Source organism: Lithobates pipiens, unplaced genomic scaffold (genome assembly GCF_037356315.1).
Source record: "Lithobates pipiens isolate NorthernLeopardFrog02 unplaced genomic scaffold, aLitPip1_a1.2 Scaffold_25, whole genome shotgun sequence".
Classification (NCBI taxonomy): domain Eukaryota; kingdom Metazoa; phylum Chordata; class Amphibia; order Anura; family Ranidae; genus Lithobates; species Lithobates pipiens.
Window position 1 is genome coordinate 197,985,541 of NW_027507787.1, and position 19,268 is coordinate 198,004,808.

Genomic DNA, 19,268 nt, shown 5'->3' on the forward strand with positions numbered 1-19,268 from the left:
GGTCGCAACAGGATCCGGCCCCGCCGCTCAGCAGAAATATACCGGCGATGTTCCGATCGCAGCCGGCCGAATCACAGGCCGCACCACAAACCGCAATGCAGGCCGCATCCCAGGCCGCGCCGCGAGCCGCGGCTCAGAGTGGACACCTCCCGGCGGACATGGAGCACACAGACGGCCACCAGCCAGGTAGGGGAGCTCCACACACCTCACCCCTCTTATGCCTGGCTGACTTCCAACAAGTGGCGGCTGATATTAAATGCTCACTGAGCGCAGCAGTCTCGGACATGAAGTCAGAGATTAGAGCAGTAGCTGGCAGGCTGGACCAAGTTGAGACATCCACAGCAACACATGGGGTGGCCATTCACCAACTGCAGCAGGCATCCACTACACAGGCGCAGCACCTTGTTGACATGCATAGACATATGGAGGACCTTGACAACAGGGGCCGCAGGCGCAACCTCCGCATCAGAGGGATCCCAGAAACAGTGGAAAGCCCCCATCTACAAGCTGCAGTATGGGCGATATTTAACACGCTTTTGGGCAGACCGCCGGACGCCCCGGTGGAGATGGAGAGGTGTCACAGAGCGCTTAGACCAAGAGGCAGAGACACTGACCCACCTAGAGATGCTGTATGTTGCTTGGTTAACTTTGCACAGAAGGAAGAAATTCTGCGACTTGCACGTACCCACGCTAACCTAGAACATGAAGGAGCGCATATCCAGATATACCAAGATTTGTCCACCATTACCCTACAACACAGAAGAGACCTTCGGCCGCTTCTCCAAGTTCTCAGAGAACATCGCATCCCCTACCGCTGGAAATTTCCATTCTGCCTGCAAGCTACAGTTGGAAATCGCACAGCAATGTTGAGGACACCAGGGGACCTCCGACAATTTTGCGATATTCTTAACATACCGTATGTGGAAGTACCAGACTGGTATGGCGCTTTTATGCAACCGGAGCCCTGGATTTCCTTGCGGCTGGAAGTCACACCTCGGACCCAAAGAAGCAGACAATGGCGAAGAAGATCCTCGTCAATTACCCCACCACGAAGACGTGGAGACATGGAGACAGAAGAGAGCCCACGTGCCTCACCATCTTCAGTACGCCGCAGAACTGACCGGCTATAACACCATACCTGGCTTGGTAAGCTGCTTCCCTGCCTGATATGACTGGGCCCTTGTTCTCCATTGCCACGATTCCACCCCCTCGCCCCCTGGTACCCCTGGGCTCCGAGACTATACCTAACCTTGTCACTCCATCTGATGGACACCTAGCTTGTGATCACGATTTTACACTACTTAAGGTTTTTGGATGCATCCCGGGGTTATACTATATGGTCAAGCCTTCACTCCGCTTTGGGTGGGGGAGGGGGGAAGACGCTTAGCCGGTCTACCTGATGCTACCGGGGTTAGTCAGCTTCAAAGAAGGAGACTTCTCTGTGCGGCTGCTGCATCGCTACGGATATGGAGTGTGCGTTCACTTCACAGGCTCCCAGGCTTTTTCATCGTCCCTTTGCCTTAGGAGCGGTCATCCTTCATTTGGTCCGATGCAGAGCCATATCTGGAGTATGGGAGGAATGCTATCCCCCCCTAAGGAACTGACCCGGCTACGGTTTGTGCCTTACTCATCCATAGCCCGGTTTACTTAACTTGGAACCCCCCCCCCCTCCACCCCCCCGATGTGCTGGACTTGGAATTCATACAGTAGTTATTCCCGGTTATATAGCCGTTCACCCCCTCTCCCCCCCTTTTTTTATATATATGCATATGTATTTCTTTATTTTGCTTGTTTTGTTTTTTTATTATGCTGCTTTGCCCCCCACTATCTTTGTCTCTTGTGATCACCGGGGACTTAACCATCACAATAGGAGCAATGGTTAAGGGGGTAGGCGCCCCTCAAATAAATAGCCGAGGCACCGGGGAACTGGGGTCCATGTCGACTAGGTGAGGGGTAGATATAGTGGTAATTTGACAGGTCAAGAGGAAAGTTAGCTGTAGAATTTTCTCTTGTGTTATAGCTATCAGCATCAGTGGTGCCTTAATATCCTGAATGGGGTGGGGGTCAAGGCAAACGCTGGATTACATCAGGGAGTGGTATCCCATCCCTTTCTTAGAGCAGGTCCTAGGCCCCTAGGTGGGGGGGACTACAGCTTAAACCCTCGTTAACAAATTGACTTTAAGTTGAGGATTAGGGTGCCGATGAAGCTAGGTTTGAAGCTGGAAATCATCACGGAGGAGCTGTGAAACTCTGGATACAGGTTAAATAAGTTACTGGTTTATATGTTCGGGTTTACTGCTTTTATTTGTATTGTTTTCGACACTGTTTCTTCTTATGCCTTATGTTTATACCTCTCATGAACACCCGATTATGGATGGTCTAGTTTTGCGCGTTTCGGTCTCCTGGAGCTCCCCCCCACGGATGGGGCTTCAGGACACCGGAACGCTGGGATACCGGCCACAGAGAGATCCTCTTCATGGTGTGTAGTGGGCAGTCGGGAGTCTTGTGCTCGTGACTTCCCCTAGGCGACTCTGTTATTATTCTGTGGGGGCTCGCTGTTGGGACCCACTCCCCTAATCGGAGATGGGTTGTGATGGCGGGCTCCACACGCTCTTGGTGGGCCGTTGCAGAGGACTCCCCTTAGTAAGCTCGCCATGATATATGGAGGAATTGGGGGACGGACGATTATACTGGTTTTGGTGTTAGACTCCTTCCCCAAGCCAGAGTAGGCTGGTTCCCCCTCTGGAAAGACCCGGTTGGGACTTGTAACAACACTGTCCCGCAGGGATACCCTGCCTAGATAGCCTAGCAGGCTGAGGCTGTCTCCGGTTATCCCCTCTCTAGACTGAGTAGGTGTACTTTTGGTGCGAGAAGTGTTCCCGTCTTTCATCCTATTGGAATACGGTGTCACCCAGGGTTTCGGATTGGGGTCTGCGGACCCTTGCCTGAATCTCTGCTTAAGCTCGCATTTTCTTCCCTACCCACCTGTCCCCCCTCCCCCTTCTTCCCTCTTCCTACCCTTACCCCCCTCTCACCCACCCTTATCCTCCCCCCCTTCTGCCCCAGGCCCTCTCCGTCTGCCATTAGTTGGAACGCCTTCTATCTTGTAGTGTGGTATTAGAATACCCTTTGAGATGCAGTCCTCAGCTCCCCTGTCCCTCAAGGTCTACTCTTTAAATACAAAAGGTCTTAATGTTCCAGAAAAGCGTAGTAGTTTATTATCCGAGGTCCAGAGGCAGAAAGCCCACATTGTATTTATTCAGGAATCCCACTTCAAAACAGGGTCCATTCCCCGGCTTTCTAATCATCGTTTTCCAACGGTATACCATGCAACTTGTGCTGAATCAAAGACCAAAGGGGTAGCTATTTTAATGGCAAAGACGTTTGTATTTACTGTCACTGATAAATTGGTAGACTCGGAGGGCAGATTCCTTTCTTGAAAGGTACCTGGAAAGGTAAACTGCTGACCTTGGCAAACATCTACTGTCCGAACTCGAAACAATTACGCTTCCTAAAGGAAACCCTACTGAAATTGACCTCGTTCATGTCAGGCCTTGTGATTCTGGGGGGAGACTTTAACATGGCGCTAAACCCACTTTTAGACACTTCCACAGGCACCTCGTCTATACCATTTTCAACTTTGCGACAGGCGAAGTTACAACTAGCTTCCCTTGCGCTCCATGACACTTGGCATACCCTAAATCCAACGGGGAAAGACTTTACATTCTATTCGGCCCCTCATAACCGCTACTCGCGATTAGATTATCTTTTCGTGGCCCAGAGAGATTTGAGTTACCTACACAAAGCAACGATAGAGCCCATGAATTGGGGACTGAATTCATCCCTTCTTACAGATGTAGGGGACGTGGCAACAATTAAACAAGCCATAAGCGACTTTTTCCGACATAATGATACACCAGACGTTTCCCCTATGGTACAATGGGAAGCACACAAATGCGTGGTACGCGGGCACTTATTGGCTCTCGCTGCAAAGAAAAAACGGGATCAACAAGCCCGAATTTTGGAGCTGACAGCTAAAATCCCACAGTTGGAAGCGCAACATAAACGTTCGAGGGCGGCTATAGTTGCGACTGTACTGGATGCAACTCGGATGCTCCTACGAGAGGAACTGTATAAAAGAGCGCGGAAACAGCAATTGAGATCACAGAAGTTCTTTTATGAAAATAGCAACAAACCAGGTAGGCTCCTTGCACGATGCATATAGAAACTTATTCTTTCCCATACCGTTCATCATATTGTAGACAAGAAAGGGAAGGCTCACACGAAAAACGAAGAGATAGCACGTCAGTTTCACGAGTATTACAAGGGTCTCTATAACATACAGCAGACGGAGGTTACTCTAGGCCCGAGGGGGGAGAGGGCGAGCCTGATTGAAGATTTTCTTCAACAGCACGGCCCAACAACCCTATCATATGAGGACCAGAAAGCTCTGGAAGCCCCTTTTTCCTCAGAGGAATGGGTGGCAGCCCTAAAATCCACGAAACCGGGTAAGAGTCCGGGACCAGGTGGCTACTCCTCGCAATATTATAAATGCTTCCCAGACCTTCTTGGACCGCACTTTGTGAAGGCCTTTAATGCCCTGACAAACACTCTACACCCCCCGCATAGCCTGTTGGCTGCACACATTGCGGTGATTCCGAAAGACGGCAAAGACCTTACCAACGTAGCTAATTACCGACCGATCTCGCTTTTAAATGTAGATTTTAAAATTTTCTCCAAAATGTTAGCAAATAGGCTTTCCTATCACGTGCCGGCGTGGGTGGGATTGGACCAGGTGGGCTTTGTCCCTGGCAGAGAGGCCAGGGACAACACCATTAAGGCTCTAAACCTACACCACTGGTTGACTTCCACACGCAGTGCAGGTTTTTTCCTTTCTATGGATGCGGAGAAGGCCTTTGACCGGGTGGCCTGGGATTATATGGACGCGGTCCTGGCGAGATTGGGCTTGGGCTCACGTATGCGAGCATATATTATGTCCCTGTACACGAATCCAAGTGCCAGGGTCCGCGTCAACGGCCACCTGTCAGAGGCCTTCCCCATCCAGAATGGCACCAGACAGGGCTGCCCCCTATCCCCCATACTTTACATACTTACACTCGAACCCTTTTTGAGATGCATTCGCGCACACCCTGACATAAAAGGCATTGAGGTCAATAACCGGGAATTTAAAGTGGCAGCGTTTGCAGATGACGTCCTTCTCTTCCTCTCTTCTCCCTTAATGACCCTACCGAACCTGATGAAAATACTGACACAATTTCGACTTATTTCGAATTTAAAAATCAACTTTTCAAAATCGTTTGCTCTAAATGTCACCCTTCCGCCTGACGTAGTTACACATTGCCAGAGGAATTTCCCCTTTGCTTGGAAAACTGACGCTATTACTTATTTGGGTATTCAACTGCCAAGTAAGTTGGAAGACCTCTACATCCTAAACTTCCTGACTGAACTGAGAAAGTTGAGCCTGGACTTAAATAAATGCAATGTGCCCGGCATCTCCTGGTTTGGGCGTGCAGCGATCTTAAAGATGACGGTGCTTCCGCGTATCTTATATAAAATGCAGACAATACCAATCGGCTTGCCACCTTCCTTTTTTACGACATATAAAAAACTCTGTAGAACCTTTCTGTGGGGAACTAGAGGGACTAGAATCAAGTGGGCTAAATTGGTACTACCCAAGTCCGAGGGCGGCATCGGGCTACCGGACTTGCAGAGGTATCACTGGGCTACGCAGTTAGCCTGAATTGTGGACTGGAGAGTTCACATCAAATGTAAGGGCTGGGTGCACCTGGAGAACCTAATGGTGGACTCTGACCTTAAAATGGTTCCATGGTTAGCTAAAAAACATAGACCGATAGGTGTATGTACTCACCCTCTAGTTAATGCAACCCTAGAGGTGTTTGATCGGGTGTGCAAATTACATGCAGTCTCAGATATAAACTGCGCCCTCACCCCACTCAGAGGAAACCCCGCCTTTGCCCCAGGGATGGATGGGGGATTTCTCTCTCGGGAATGGCCACACGAAGAGATGCAAACCAGGCATTTCTTCTCGAGAGGTAGACTCCTTAGCCAGAGAGAATTGGCAGCTCTCTCGCCCACTAAGTCTTTTCCCCTATGGCCTTATCTACAACTCAAACATTACTTAACCAGCTCAGGAGCCAAGGGAAATTTCACGAAAAACCCGACGACGTTCGAAACGATGTGTATGGAGCTCTCCCCCCAGAGACACGTTATTTCAGTGCTTTATGCTTCCATGTTCCATGATGCACAGAGCATCCTAAGAAATGAGCATGACTTTTGGGAGAAGCAATTAAATACCGAAATCTCACACACAAACTGGGAACGAATCCACTTATATATCCATAAAGGCTCGCTAAATGTCCACACTCAAGAGAATGGATACAAAATTAAGACACGGTGGTACAAAACGCCAGAGATTCTCCACAAATTCATACCCTCGGTTACTGACCGATGTTGGAGATGTGGCCAGGGTCAAGGCACTTTCTTACACATATGGTGGAGCTGCCCTCAGATTCAATCATATTGGCAAAAAGTTCATGAAGTAACGTCTTCAGTATCTCTGCTCCCCTTGGAATTTACTCCAGCCCAATATCTCCTTCATCACTCAAAAATAACTAAAAAGAAATATTTCAAATCAAGTGCAATGCATATGATTAATGCGGCCAGGCTTTGTCTGCCTGTTCATTGGAGGTCCACGTCGGTCCCAACATTGACTGAATGGACTTCGCGCATTGACCATATTGCAGGGATAGAGGAGCTGATATTTTCTTCTCAGGATAAAATCACCAGATACACGGCAATTTGGGAAAACTGGCACAAATTCCGTAAATCACAGGAATTCCAACAGCTACTGGCTCGTAACGGGCGACGATAGCAGATGCTAATACCTAATGGCCTCACTATTTACTCATTGAACTGTCTCTAACAAGGTGACGTGAGCTTAGTACATGGTAGACGGAGAGGGTGGGGGGCCGCGCCCCTTCAACCCTCCCCCAAACCTTCCTGATCTTTCCCTTTCACCTTCCCTGTCCCCCCTTCCCAATTTAAATTTCCGAACTCCCAATCATCTATCATTTACGTTGGGCAATGACCACAGGAGGGGTGCGGATTGTGGAACCTAATGTGAGATGGGCCTGCGGTCGGCATCCCCCCAAACGAGAAATGTACAACTGAAGATGGGGTTTTTCTAGGAGCCCACACGATTGTCTTTACCTCACCATGCTTGCCCTATATACTATAGATTTTCCTTGTAGGAATAAGGGGCATACACATAAAGCCTAAAGTAGTTCTTTTGAAATTACTTGTACATGTTGCTTGTACTCAGACCGAAGATGATGTACCATATTCTTTTCTGTAATGATAACAATATATGCCTGTCTGTTGCGTTATTGTAAGGTATTATACATGTTTTGTTTACTATTATCTTTAATAAAAGAAAATTTTTTATGAAAAAAAAAAAAAGCCAAGGGGGTGAATACTTTTGCAAAGCACTGTATAAAGGCTGTCACTGATTATTATTTTTACTGAAAGCGCTAGATCCTTGGCTATCATGCTGAGCAAATATCTTCAAACTTTGGTGTTGCTGGCCGAACACAAATAAATAAACCAGTAATTCTTACTTTACTTAGCTTTTAATTGCTGTGTACCTGTTCTAGGTTAGTGACTCAAAGTACTGATGGCAGAAATAGCCAGGTAACTAGCATTTACAGACAGGACTCTACAGTGGTAGCCTTCATGTTTCTCTTAGCACAAATTGCCGTTAACTGTTGAGAATTTAGCTTACATAAACATCATTCCTTAAACGCATAAGTCAACAGGTGCAATACGATTTATTTTTTTCCATTTAAGATAACACGCAGCATTTTATATGAACATTGTTATAAATTTGTGAAGCTTTTTTTTCCCATGATACCATGAGATCCAGGTTTGATGAAACTCATTGGTGACCTTCGGCATAATTGGGAGCGAGGTGCACATTTTTTTGATCTCTAACACAAGCTCTGTAATTAACAGTTGGCAACCGTTGCATACATTATTCTATAATCTACTGCTGCTAATAGAAATGTTGACCAAATTTTGTAACAAAGAATTGTAGCATTATAAATATCATAGATGCATTTGGAGTTCTCTGTTTACTACAGTAACACATTTACTTAAAAGCAAATTAAGCCACTTTTTATCTTGAATGTCTTCTGCTTCAATTTTTATATATCCTTAATGTTCTCCTGTGCATCATTATGATCCTCATTATCATCACCAGGTTTTAGGTTGGAATCTTCTTCATTGAGTAATTGTTCAGAATTTTCATTAAAGAACCCATCTTTATCACCTACATAAAGAAAACAAAGGATTGAATATAATATAGTCCACGTAAACGTCTACTAAGCATGTTAGCAGTGTGAAATGATTGGAAGAAAACACCAATTATTCATTAAGTAACTGTAGATGTACAGTGGATAGACTAGCATATTTAAAAATATTTTGAGGTCAAGGTAAGCTTCAGAATGCTAAGGCTCATTGAGGGCATCGGGGGAAGAGCCAAAATGTCTGCGGCAGTAGGGATTGTGACTGTATGCCCTACCTAGAAATGGCTTTGTCCAGCAGCCTTAGGGTTGAAATGATTTGATCCATAGAAAATCATGGTGTTGTGAACCACGTAGAGCACTGCAGTGTAAAGTGGGCTTAGCTTATGCAAAGGGGGAATGTCTTAATGTGGAGGTTCACACTAAAATGTAACCGCTTTTCGGAACCCTCCCTCCGGTGTCACATTTGGCACCTTTCAGAGGGGAGGGGGGTGCAGATACCTGTCTAAGCCCCTGTACACACGGTCGGACATTCTGCCAACCAAATCTGTCAGATTTTGTCAGTCGGATTTTGTCCGTCGGATCTTGTCCGAAACTGTTGCATACACACGGTCATTCAGAACTTGATGACGTAATTTCGTTACGATGGGACTATGTTCAGGCTAGTAGCCAATAGCTTTGATGTAGGAATTTGATCTGAGCATGCGTGGCACTTGGTCCGATCAAAATTCTCTACACATGATCGGAGTATGTCCGATCGAACCAGTTGGTCGGAAAATATTTCCAACAAGTTGGAAAATTGGATCCGACGGATATTCCGACGGAATCAGTCCGATGCATACCACACACAGTTGGATTATCTGACAACACAGTCCGATAAGACACATTCCGACGGATTCTCCGACCGTGTGTACAAGGGCTAAGACAGGTATTTGCACCCACTTCTGGGCATAGATTCCCGTGGGAGTCTACTCCTCTTCCCATCCCCCCATGCTGTCTGCTGGGACACACATGAGTCCCAAAGACAGCAGGGACTATTCAGATTGTGCAGCGCGACTCGCGCATGCACAGTAGGGAATCGGGAAGTGAAGCTGCAAGGCTTCATTTCCTGATTCCCTTACCGAAGATGGCAGCGACAGCATCCGAGGGACGGTTCGGCCTCGGGTGCCGACATTGCTGGACCCTGGGACAGGTGAGTGTCCTTATTTTAAAAGTCAGCAGCTGCAGTATTTGTAGCTGCTGACTTTCCAAAAAAATTTTTTGCGAGACTCCCTCTTTAATTGATGCTTTAAACCACTCAGTATTGCCACAGATAGCAGGATGCAGAGAGGATAACTGTTCTTTATGTGCAAGCAGCACTCTCACTGCAAAGTTCACACTCTCTGCTTATTGCACTACTCTAGCTGTGAATCAACAGATCACTGCAGAGACTTCACTGCTTACACTCAAAACACATTGGTCCTCTCTGCAGCAAATATTTATATAACAGAAAGACTTTTACAGCCAATGTTTTAATGCCCCCTGTACTTAGATTATACAATATATATCCTACTTTAGTTGGGATTTAATAACTAAGAATTAATAAGGATCCCTGCACTGTACATACACAGCCTGAGCACAGGCAGCAAGTGGAGGGGTTTGGTGAGTGGGAAGCTTTGGGGGGGCACAACTGAAATCTGGGGGGAGTGCAGCTCTCCCCAGCACCCCCCTAGATTGGGCCATGGTACAGCAGCAGTAATCCCCCGCCATAGAATTACTTTACCTGGCAGGAGCTGTTGGGAGCAAGGAAGCAGGAGCCGGAGTTGAGGGGCAGAGCTGGGAGGCTGAGCAGCAATGCAGACGAGAGAGGGCAGAGCTTCAAAGCCCAACATTGGTATCTGGGATGCCAGTGATCCTAGCAACCAATGAGTGCAGTGGTGAGAGGACTGAGAAGAAAGTAGAGGCAAGGCAGCTGACAATAATCCTCACTGGGTGCGGTGTTTCAGAGCACACATTGCACTTATTGAGTATACACTACTGAGCAGACTCCAGCCCTGACCTGCCGGACACCAGGATTTACTTGACATCCCGCAAAATCCGGAATGGATGGGAGGTACAGTATCTCACAAAAGTGAGTACACCCCTCAAGTTTTTGTAAATATATTATATCTTTTTAAGTGTCAACACTGAAGAAATGACACTTTGCTACAATGTAAAGTAGTGAGTGTACAGTTTGAATAACAATAAATTTGCTGTCCCATCCTAATAACTCATCTCTCAGCCATTAATGTCTAAACCACTGGCAACAAAAGTGAGTACACCCCTAAGTGAAAATGTCCAAATTGGGTCCAATTAGCCATTTTCCCTCCCCAGAGTCATGTGACTCATTAGTGTTACAAAGTCTCAGGTGCGAATGTGTGTTAAATTTGGTTTTGATGTTCTCACTCTTTCATACTGGACACTGGAAGTTCAACATGGCACCTCATGGCAAATAACTCTCCGAGGCTCTGAAAAAAAGAATTGTTTCTCTACATAAAGATGGCCTAGGCTATAAGAAGATTGCCAAGACCCTGAAACGGGGCTCCAGCATGGTGGCCAAGACCATACAGAGGTTTAACAGGATAGGTTCCACTCAGAACAGGCCTCACCATGGTCAACCAAAGAAGTTGAGTACACATGCTCAGCTTCATATCCAGAGGTTGTCTTTGGGAAATTGACATATGAGTGCTGCCAGCATTGCTGCAGAGGTTGAAGCCTGTCAATGCTCAGACCATACGCCATACACTGCATCAATTTGGCCTGCATGGCTGTCATCCCAGAAGGAAGCCTCTTCTGATGCAAAAGAAAGCTGCAAACAATTTGCTGAAGACAAGAAGACAAAGTATATGGATTACTGGAACCATGTCCTGTGGTCTGATGAGACCAAGATGAACTTATTTGGTTCAGATGGTGTCAAGCATGTGTGATGGCAACCAGGTGAGGAGTACAAAGACAAGTGTGTATTGCCTACAGTCAAGCATGGTGGTGGGAGTGTCATGGTCAGGGGCTGCATGAATACTGCCGGCATTGAGGAGCTACAGTTCATTGAGAGAACCATGAATTCCAACATGTATTGTGACATACTGAAGCAGAGCATGATCCCCTCCCTTAAAAGACTGGGCCGCAGGGCAGTATTCCAACATGATAATGACCCCAAGCACACCTCCAAGACAACGACTGCCTTGCCCAAGAAGCTGAGGGTAAAGGTGATGGACTGGTCAAGCATGTCTCTAGACCTAAACCCTATTGAGCATCTGTGGGGCATCCTTAAATGGAAGGTGGAGGAGCGCAGAGTCTCTAACATCCACCAGCTCCATGATGTCATCATGGAGCAATGGAAAAGGACTCCAGTGGCAACCTGTGAAGCTCTGTTGAACTCCATACCCAAGAGGTTTAAGGCACCGCTGGAAAATAATGGTGGTCACACAAAATATCGACACTTTGGGCCCAATTTGGACATTTTTACCTAGGGGTGTACTCACTTTTTTTGCCAGCGGTTTAGACATTAATGGCTTTGTGTTGAGTTATTTTGAGGGGACAGCAAATTTACACTGTTATACATTGTAGTAAGGTGTCGTTTCTTCAGTGTTGTCACATGAAAAGATACATATTTACAAAAAATGTGAGGCGTGTACTCGCTTTTGTGAGATACTGTATATCTATACATCAGTACAGTCATGGCTTACCTCACAACGTTAGCACATGTGTTTCTGTGCGTACAGAATAAAGCATTGTAATTTATATGAATTTTTATTATACGGGTTTGGTGACATAAGTCAAACAATAAATCTTATACAAATCATCATTCCACATGCCATTATTAATATCTCTATCTACTAAAAATACCTAAAAGATACAGATATGCAAAGTAATTCTGAGAGTATTGGCAACCAATACACATACTTTAGAAACCATAAAACCTACTACCCATGCATTTTTTATGCAGAAAAAAACACACTGAACTAAATGTGGTGTGAACTGGCCTTCAGTCTCAGTTCACACCTATGAGTTTTTTTAATGCTTTTTGCAGAAACTGACTACAGTCCGTCTACCATGGTTTTCTATGGGACACATTCACATCTACAACCAAAAATATAAATTACTACGCTATCTGTGTAAAAATAAATGAGATCTGTTCCTGTGAAATCTAAAATATACCCGCTGCAACTTCTTGTGAGACACACGCAACATACAATTCAAAAAATAAGTCGTGCTGGTTGAAAATAATCAAAGCGAAAATAACATATGTTTGAAACACAACAAAAGAATGAACAATCCTGTGAACGAAAGGTGATACAAAATGGTGCATTTGATCAAAAGAACACCATGGAGTCCTTGATTGAAAAAGAAGCCGAGAGAGCTCATATAATGCAACTGATATATCAATATATTCCTCCATGGTGGTATACAGGCATAACACCACTAGAAAAGTGCCCACTAGAAAATAGGATAGTACCTCCACCTCTCTGCACACTTACCAGAAGTGAATGATCTCCTATTATGGGAGATCAAATGTGCTTATGGCTTACTCCCCCGCTTCGGGTCTTTACACAATGCGCCACTGCTCCCAGCGTTATCACCATACAAACAACCTCAAGTGCAGATGTATTCTGTAGGTCCTCATAAAAATACAATGAAGGCTAACATAGTGTAAATCCTAATTTATTGGGTAAAATAAGGGCAAGATTCCACTTACATTTCTGAAGTTAAAAAAAAGCTTACTTAAGAATCAAGCTGGCCGTCTCTCTATAGCAGCCCGTTGCTTCCGGGATCTGCATACACATCTTGACGTCAGCACATCGCTCCTCCCTACGTACACTTCATCACAAACCAGGACATCGTCCTGTACCCCTATCCTATTTTCTATTGGGCACTTTTCTAGTGGTGTTATGACATTCACATCTATGTTTTTTTCAGCCGTTGAATTTTTGGAAAGGGTCAGGGACTTTTTTTTTAAGTAAAGTAGTGCATCTTTGGTTCACCCAACAATTGTCCAAAAAAAGCTCCATAAACGCAAAATTTAAAATCTGCAGAAATGAATCAAAAGCAAACTGCATAGGCGTGAACCAAGCCTTAAATTAAGGGGTTTGAATTCAAAAGCCTCTGTTCAACCCTGGCAATGTTTACATAAGTTAGCAGCCTTTACTCTTACCATTGTTATAAAACTGTACCCATAGAGCCTCAATCTGTATTATTACACTGTAGTAATACAGCCCTCCACAAATGGCACAACATTTAATTAGCGCCAAAATGTCCGTAGGGGCAAGAACCAGAAGGGGCTTTCTATTTATCCATATATATTGCCTTGATAGCTATTAAGCAGTTATCTATACTGTATTATGTTAATTTATTTAGAATAAAAATATGTGGGCATGTCATAAAGTGGCATCTCATATATTTCACAGCAAACAAACCTGAGAATTACACTTTTGATAGAAAAGATGATGGCACAATAATTAATAGTTGATACTTACATATTAAAAATGACATGTAGATGATGCGGTTTCCAAACTTGAAATATTGATGTGAATAGCACTTGTTGTCTGTACAATTCTTCAAAAATATTGCAATGTGTCCTAACAGCATTTCGTTATCTCGGGTAATATTGACATCAAAAACAGAGTTATCATATTCAAATATGACGCCATCAGGTAATTCTTCTAACCACTTTTCTAGTGAATCATCATCTGGTTTTTCACTAACTGCTTTTATGCTGTCTGGAAGAAGAAAAGGTAAAGGTTTATTTACTCTAAAACACATGAGCATATAAATAAAAGTACTGGGACCCAGGAAGGTAAATATTACTAATATTTTATCAAAGACAAACAAAAATGGCTATATGACATACTGTGCCTATTCTTCACTAATTAGGCTTAAGCAAAGCCTAGAGAGATACATTATTTTTGGTATTTTCTTTATCTACATTTTCACTTCACTCTTACCTTGCCTGGATAATTCCATTTTCCTTGTAGTAACTGAAGTTCCCCATTCAAGTATTTTCTGTCATACTGTATTAGTTTCATTGTTTCAGAGGTTTTGAGAGAAGTAGTGATGTTGTGGGTTAGTATATTTAACAAGTTTTCATCCCATTGAATTCAACGCTGTATGTGATACATTAATCACATTGTTTATAGACTAAAATTCAGATTGGGGTAGTATACGATTTAGAAGATGGACAAACTTGGTTAACTACTGTGTGCATGACCTACTTTTGGATACCAACCCAAAACACTGATCTAAGGATAAAATATGATCATTTATTACAGGTTACTGCACTCTGTGTCCTATCATTGGTCTATATGCCTGTTAAAATAAATGTACCAATAACATACATTTTTAGTTAGCTTGAATTTAAACATGAATGGAAGTCTTACCAGCCACTGTCATATGTATGAATGCCAGGCCGCAAAGGAAAAACACTATACCCGCCTTCATGTTGCTTGCAGACCTTCGAGACACAGACATTTAATGATATAATGCTGCTCTAATTTGGGGCAAGGCATTTATATATGATCATCTCTGATATGTTGACTGCTAACCTTTACAAATCTGCTTTGTTTTCCATGAAGCATTGTTTAACTACCAGGGAAATATAGATTACTGTAAATCTTCCAATGAAATGAAAAAGAAGAAACTAATCTGAAGATAAGAAACAAGATTAGTAACCCACACCATTATTCACATACAAAGGCATCTACTATGAAGCATTGAATGACTGATGTTTATTGAGGCAATGATAGTGATTATAAACATCTGAACTTTACAAAACAAAGAATATACCGTACCTGCATAATGACACATACAGTGCAAGAAGAATAATGTTACATAGAATTTAACATTTTTGGAACAGGAACTGTTTAATACACTAATATGTGCTGGAGTCCCTGGATTCTATAAAACTGGGATAATGGGGAATGTGTCAGGGCTGGGCTCAGCCCTTCCTTCTCAAAGCTGGCCGCTCAGCTTTTGGCTAATTGCCAGATCTTTTCTCTCCACAGTGATTCACCTGTTGATGATATCCTGCTCTTCAGTCCTGCCTACTTAAGCCGTCCAGCCCAGATGATCTCTGCCTTCACCTTGGTCACATCTCTAGAGACGCTCTCCTGTGTTCCTGTTAAAGACTTACTTGGCTGACATTCCTTCTGGCTCCAGATTTTGCTTGCTGTTCTACTACGCTCATCTCTGGCTCCCTGGCTTGTCTGACTATCCATTCCGGTTCCTGGAACTCTGGCTATGTTTTGACTATGTTTACTCTGATTACCTTTTTATTATTATTATTATTATTATTATTATTAATAATAAACAAGTGTGATTTAACTGTACTTCTGTCTGTATTGTGATGAAACCATCACTACCAATGTGACAGCAGCTGAGGTCATATTCCTCCTGTTGTTTACATTAACACAGCTTGAGTAGGATGCTTTGCTGTATAAAAAAGAGACAATAAACAACAATAGCAAGGCCTCATTAAACATGTGCAAATTGTTTCAGTCTGAATCTAAATTTGAACAAACTTTGGGTTATTTCCGAGATGAGGATGTATTCAAATCTCTGAATGAAATAGTAACGAATTTCCTTGAAATTCGTTTTAATTTAATTTAGTTTTCTAACGGATTACAATTTTTTGCAACAATTCGAATTTGGATCAGTCAAAAAATGAATGAACAATTTTGAACTCTATGTGAAGAATAGCTAGTTGTTAAGGAGCGGGCCAGGAAGCCAGCTGCTGCATCCTTGACAACCAATGACTCATCAGATGTCAGCGGGCTTCCCTCCTGAGAGCTGAAACGTAAATAAAAGAATGCCGGCAATAACAAATTCAGACCCTTTGGTATGGATTTAAAGGGTCCCCATGCTAAAATTTTAAAAACAATGGTGTAGGTTCCCCCTAAAAACTATACCAGACCCTAATCTGAGCATGCAGCCTGGCAGGCCAGGTAAGGGGGGGGGATTTTTTAACTGATCCAAATTTGAAAATGTGGAATTTGTTAGAAAATGAATAAACAAAACAAAATGTAAAAAATTTAACTAAACTAATTCCGAAACGAATCAACAAATCGAAATTAGTAACATAACGAATCTATATGAAATACATTTTTCCATTCTACACATGTCTAGGCCTCACCTTGAATGTACAGTTCAGTGTTGTGCACCAGTTCACAAAAAATATTATATTGTGGCCTTGGAGTGAGTGCAGAGATTGGCAAATAAATTAATAGTGAGCATTGAAAAACAGAAAGATTAGTTGATGCAGTAACGTGTGTTAATGTGATGAGGAAATACAACAAACTCTGTAGACACAGCCACACAGGACCAGAACTCTCACATAGAACCAAAGGATGTCTGTGCACACTGTAGACACTGGACAGCATCTGACATAGCATATTCAGCAACGTTCGGTTGAAGTGCTCACAGATCTTCTTGCCCTGGGAGTGATACAGGTTGTACCTAACTTACAGATCCCACTTAGATGACACAGCCCTGGGGGAAGACCTGCAACTCGAAGTTGTGACCTTGGTCCGATAGGATGAGCTGAGGGCACTCAAATAGTTACATAGACAGTCTGGTTGAAAAAACACACAAATCAATCTAGTTCAACCAAAAAAAGGGAAAATAAATAAATAAATATATAGAAAATCCTATATACACAATTCTATACCCACAGTTGATCCAAAGGAAGGCAAAAAACCCCAGCAAAGCATGATCTAATTTGCTCCAGTAGGGGAAAAATTCCTTCTTGATCCCCCAAGATGCAATCAGATATTCCCTGGATCAACTTTATCTATAAATATTAGTATTTAGCTATGTTATGCACATTTTGGAAAGAATCCAGGCATTTTTTAAAGCAATCTACTTGAGCTGGACAGAACCATTTCTTGAGGGAGCCTATTCAACATTTTCACAGCTCTTACTGTGAAAAAAATCTTTCCGTATTTGAAGATGAAATCTCTTTTCCTACAGACATAGAGTGTTCCCTTGTCCTCTGTTATGACCTTAAAGTGAATAACTCAACACCAAGTTCACTAGTGATGGACGAACTTCCGACGGGACGTTTCGCGAAAGCGAAATGCGAACGGACCCAAACGTTCGCGAAACCGAACGTTCGCCGCGGGCCCCATTGACTTCAATGGGAGGCGAACTTTGCAAACCTTCATGTCGAATTTGCGGCCACGTGGTAATTATTAGGGGGTAAAACGTAGTCCCACCATCTGGACAATGACATAATACATGTATGAGGTGAATTTGGGATCGATAACTACAAGCATTTTTATTTTATTTGGGAAATTGTTCTAACAATTCAGGACTATGGAGCTAATGAAGGCAATGGAGGAGAGGGAAGGTCAGGGACCAGGGTAGGCAAAGAAGAGGGTGCAGGAGATGATCACCAGCAGCGTGACATACCGGAATGACACATGCACCGTGATAGAGGCATCTGACAGCAGCACCGTAATACAGAGCACTGACAGCAGCACCGTGACATACAGCGCTGACAGCAGCACCGTGACATACAGCGCTGACAGCAGCACCGTGACATACAGCGCTGACAGCAGCACCGTGACATACAGCGCTGACAGCAGCACCGTGACATACAGCGCTGACAGCAGACTGATAGCGGTCCTTACAGAACAGCAGACTGTACCGCACTCAAGCCTATGTACCGTAGCACCCTATACCAAGTTACCAGTCCTTATAAGAACTTTTGTGGACCAAGCAGGTTGTGTATTAGTGTTTAGCAGACTGTACGTCAGTCCCTATACCGCTGAAGGACTGCTGCAGTATAGGGCAGCGGTCAGCAGTGGTGCACGTCAACCCTATCTATTGTGGACCGATAGCGGTCCTTACAGAACAGCAGACTGTACCGCACTCAAGCCTATGTACCGTAGCACCCTATACCAAGTTACCAGTCCTTATAAGAACTTTTGTGGACCAAGCAGGTTGTGTATTAGTGTTTAGCAGACTGTACGTCAGTCCCTATACCGCTGAAGGACTGCTGCAGTATAGGGCAGCGGTCAGCAGTGGTGCACGTCAACCCTATCTATTGTGGACCGATAGCGGTCCTTACAGAACAGCAGACTGTACCGCACTCAAGCCTATGTACCGTAGCACCCTATACCAAGTTACCAGTCCTTATAAGAACTTTTGTGGAACAAGTGAGTTGTGAATGTTTAGCAGACTGCAGCAGAAGGGCAGCAGTCAAGTATAATATCCTTTCTATATTTGGAAGAAAGAATATTATACATGTACAAGCCTATTACTGTACCACTGATACCAGTCCTGAAAAGAACCTTTGTGGAACTAATAATAACAGCAAGTCTTTAAAATTACCCTCACTGCCTGACAACACTGCTTCCTTCCTGTCCCTATACAAATTGGCAAAAAAAGAGAACGATTAGTGGTTACTGGAACAGCTCTTTTGTGGACCTTGATAGTAACAGCTAATGATGATGATGATGATGATGATGATGAAAGACTAATCTGGCTGTCCCTGTAGCATACACCGTCCTTTCCCTTTCTCTAAACTAACAAAAGACACTCGGGCTGCTGCAAGAATCAGCAGCACAGCAAACCTATCAACACCTAACACCTATACCAGTCCTGAAAAGAACTTTTGTGTACCAAATAGCTAGTGGTTTATCTCTCCCTACTCCACACAGGAACCTGTCCCTATCGTAACAGAAGAAAGAATGTAAAATGGCCACCGGATCGGGTGTATTTATAGGTTAGGGGGAATGTCCAAGTGTCCATGTGCTGTCATGTCTCAATTGGCTGTCCTGTATCACATGATAAACGTGTCACCAAAGGTTAAAGTTCTTGTATACATTAAACACGTAAGTCCGCCGCGGCGAACGACGGAAAAAGGCGTTCGAACGTGCGGACCGCGAATGTCGGAAATTCGCCGCGAAACGA

General features: G+C 44.0%; 1 protein-coding gene across 1 annotated transcript; it reads right to left on the reverse strand.

The window, feature by feature from the left end:
* Window positions 1-7,849: 7,849 nt before the first annotated feature.
* LOC143930807 (uncharacterized) lies at window positions 7,850-14,900 on the reverse strand. Its single transcript, XM_077455414.1, has 3 exons — window positions 14,735-14,900; window positions 13,835-14,077; window positions 7,850-8,368 (listed from the first exon to the last, which is right to left on the reverse strand). Exons 1-3 carry the CDS (start codon window positions 14,823-14,825, stop codon window positions 8,244-8,246), a joined length of 459 nt encoding a protein of 152 aa, XP_077311540.1. The 5' UTR covers window positions 14,826-14,900; the 3' UTR covers window positions 7,850-8,243.
* Between the last annotated feature and the right edge of the window lie 4,368 nt (window positions 14,901-19,268).

Bases quoted from the DNA above. Each gene is read 5' to 3' on its own strand.
- LOC143930807 (XM_077455414.1), bottom strand. From the start codon at position 14,825: ATGTCTGTGTCTCGAAGGTCTGCAAGCAACATGAAGGCGGGTATAGTG. The intron at 14,078-14,734 runs GTAAGACTTCCA...TTCTTCTTCCAG, and splicing joins CATACATATGACAGTGGCTG to ACAGCATAAAAGCAGTTAGT. The intron at 8,369-13,834 runs GTAAGTATCAAC...TTCTTTATGTAG, and splicing joins CTACATGTCATTTTTAATAT to GTGATAAAGATGGGTTCTTT.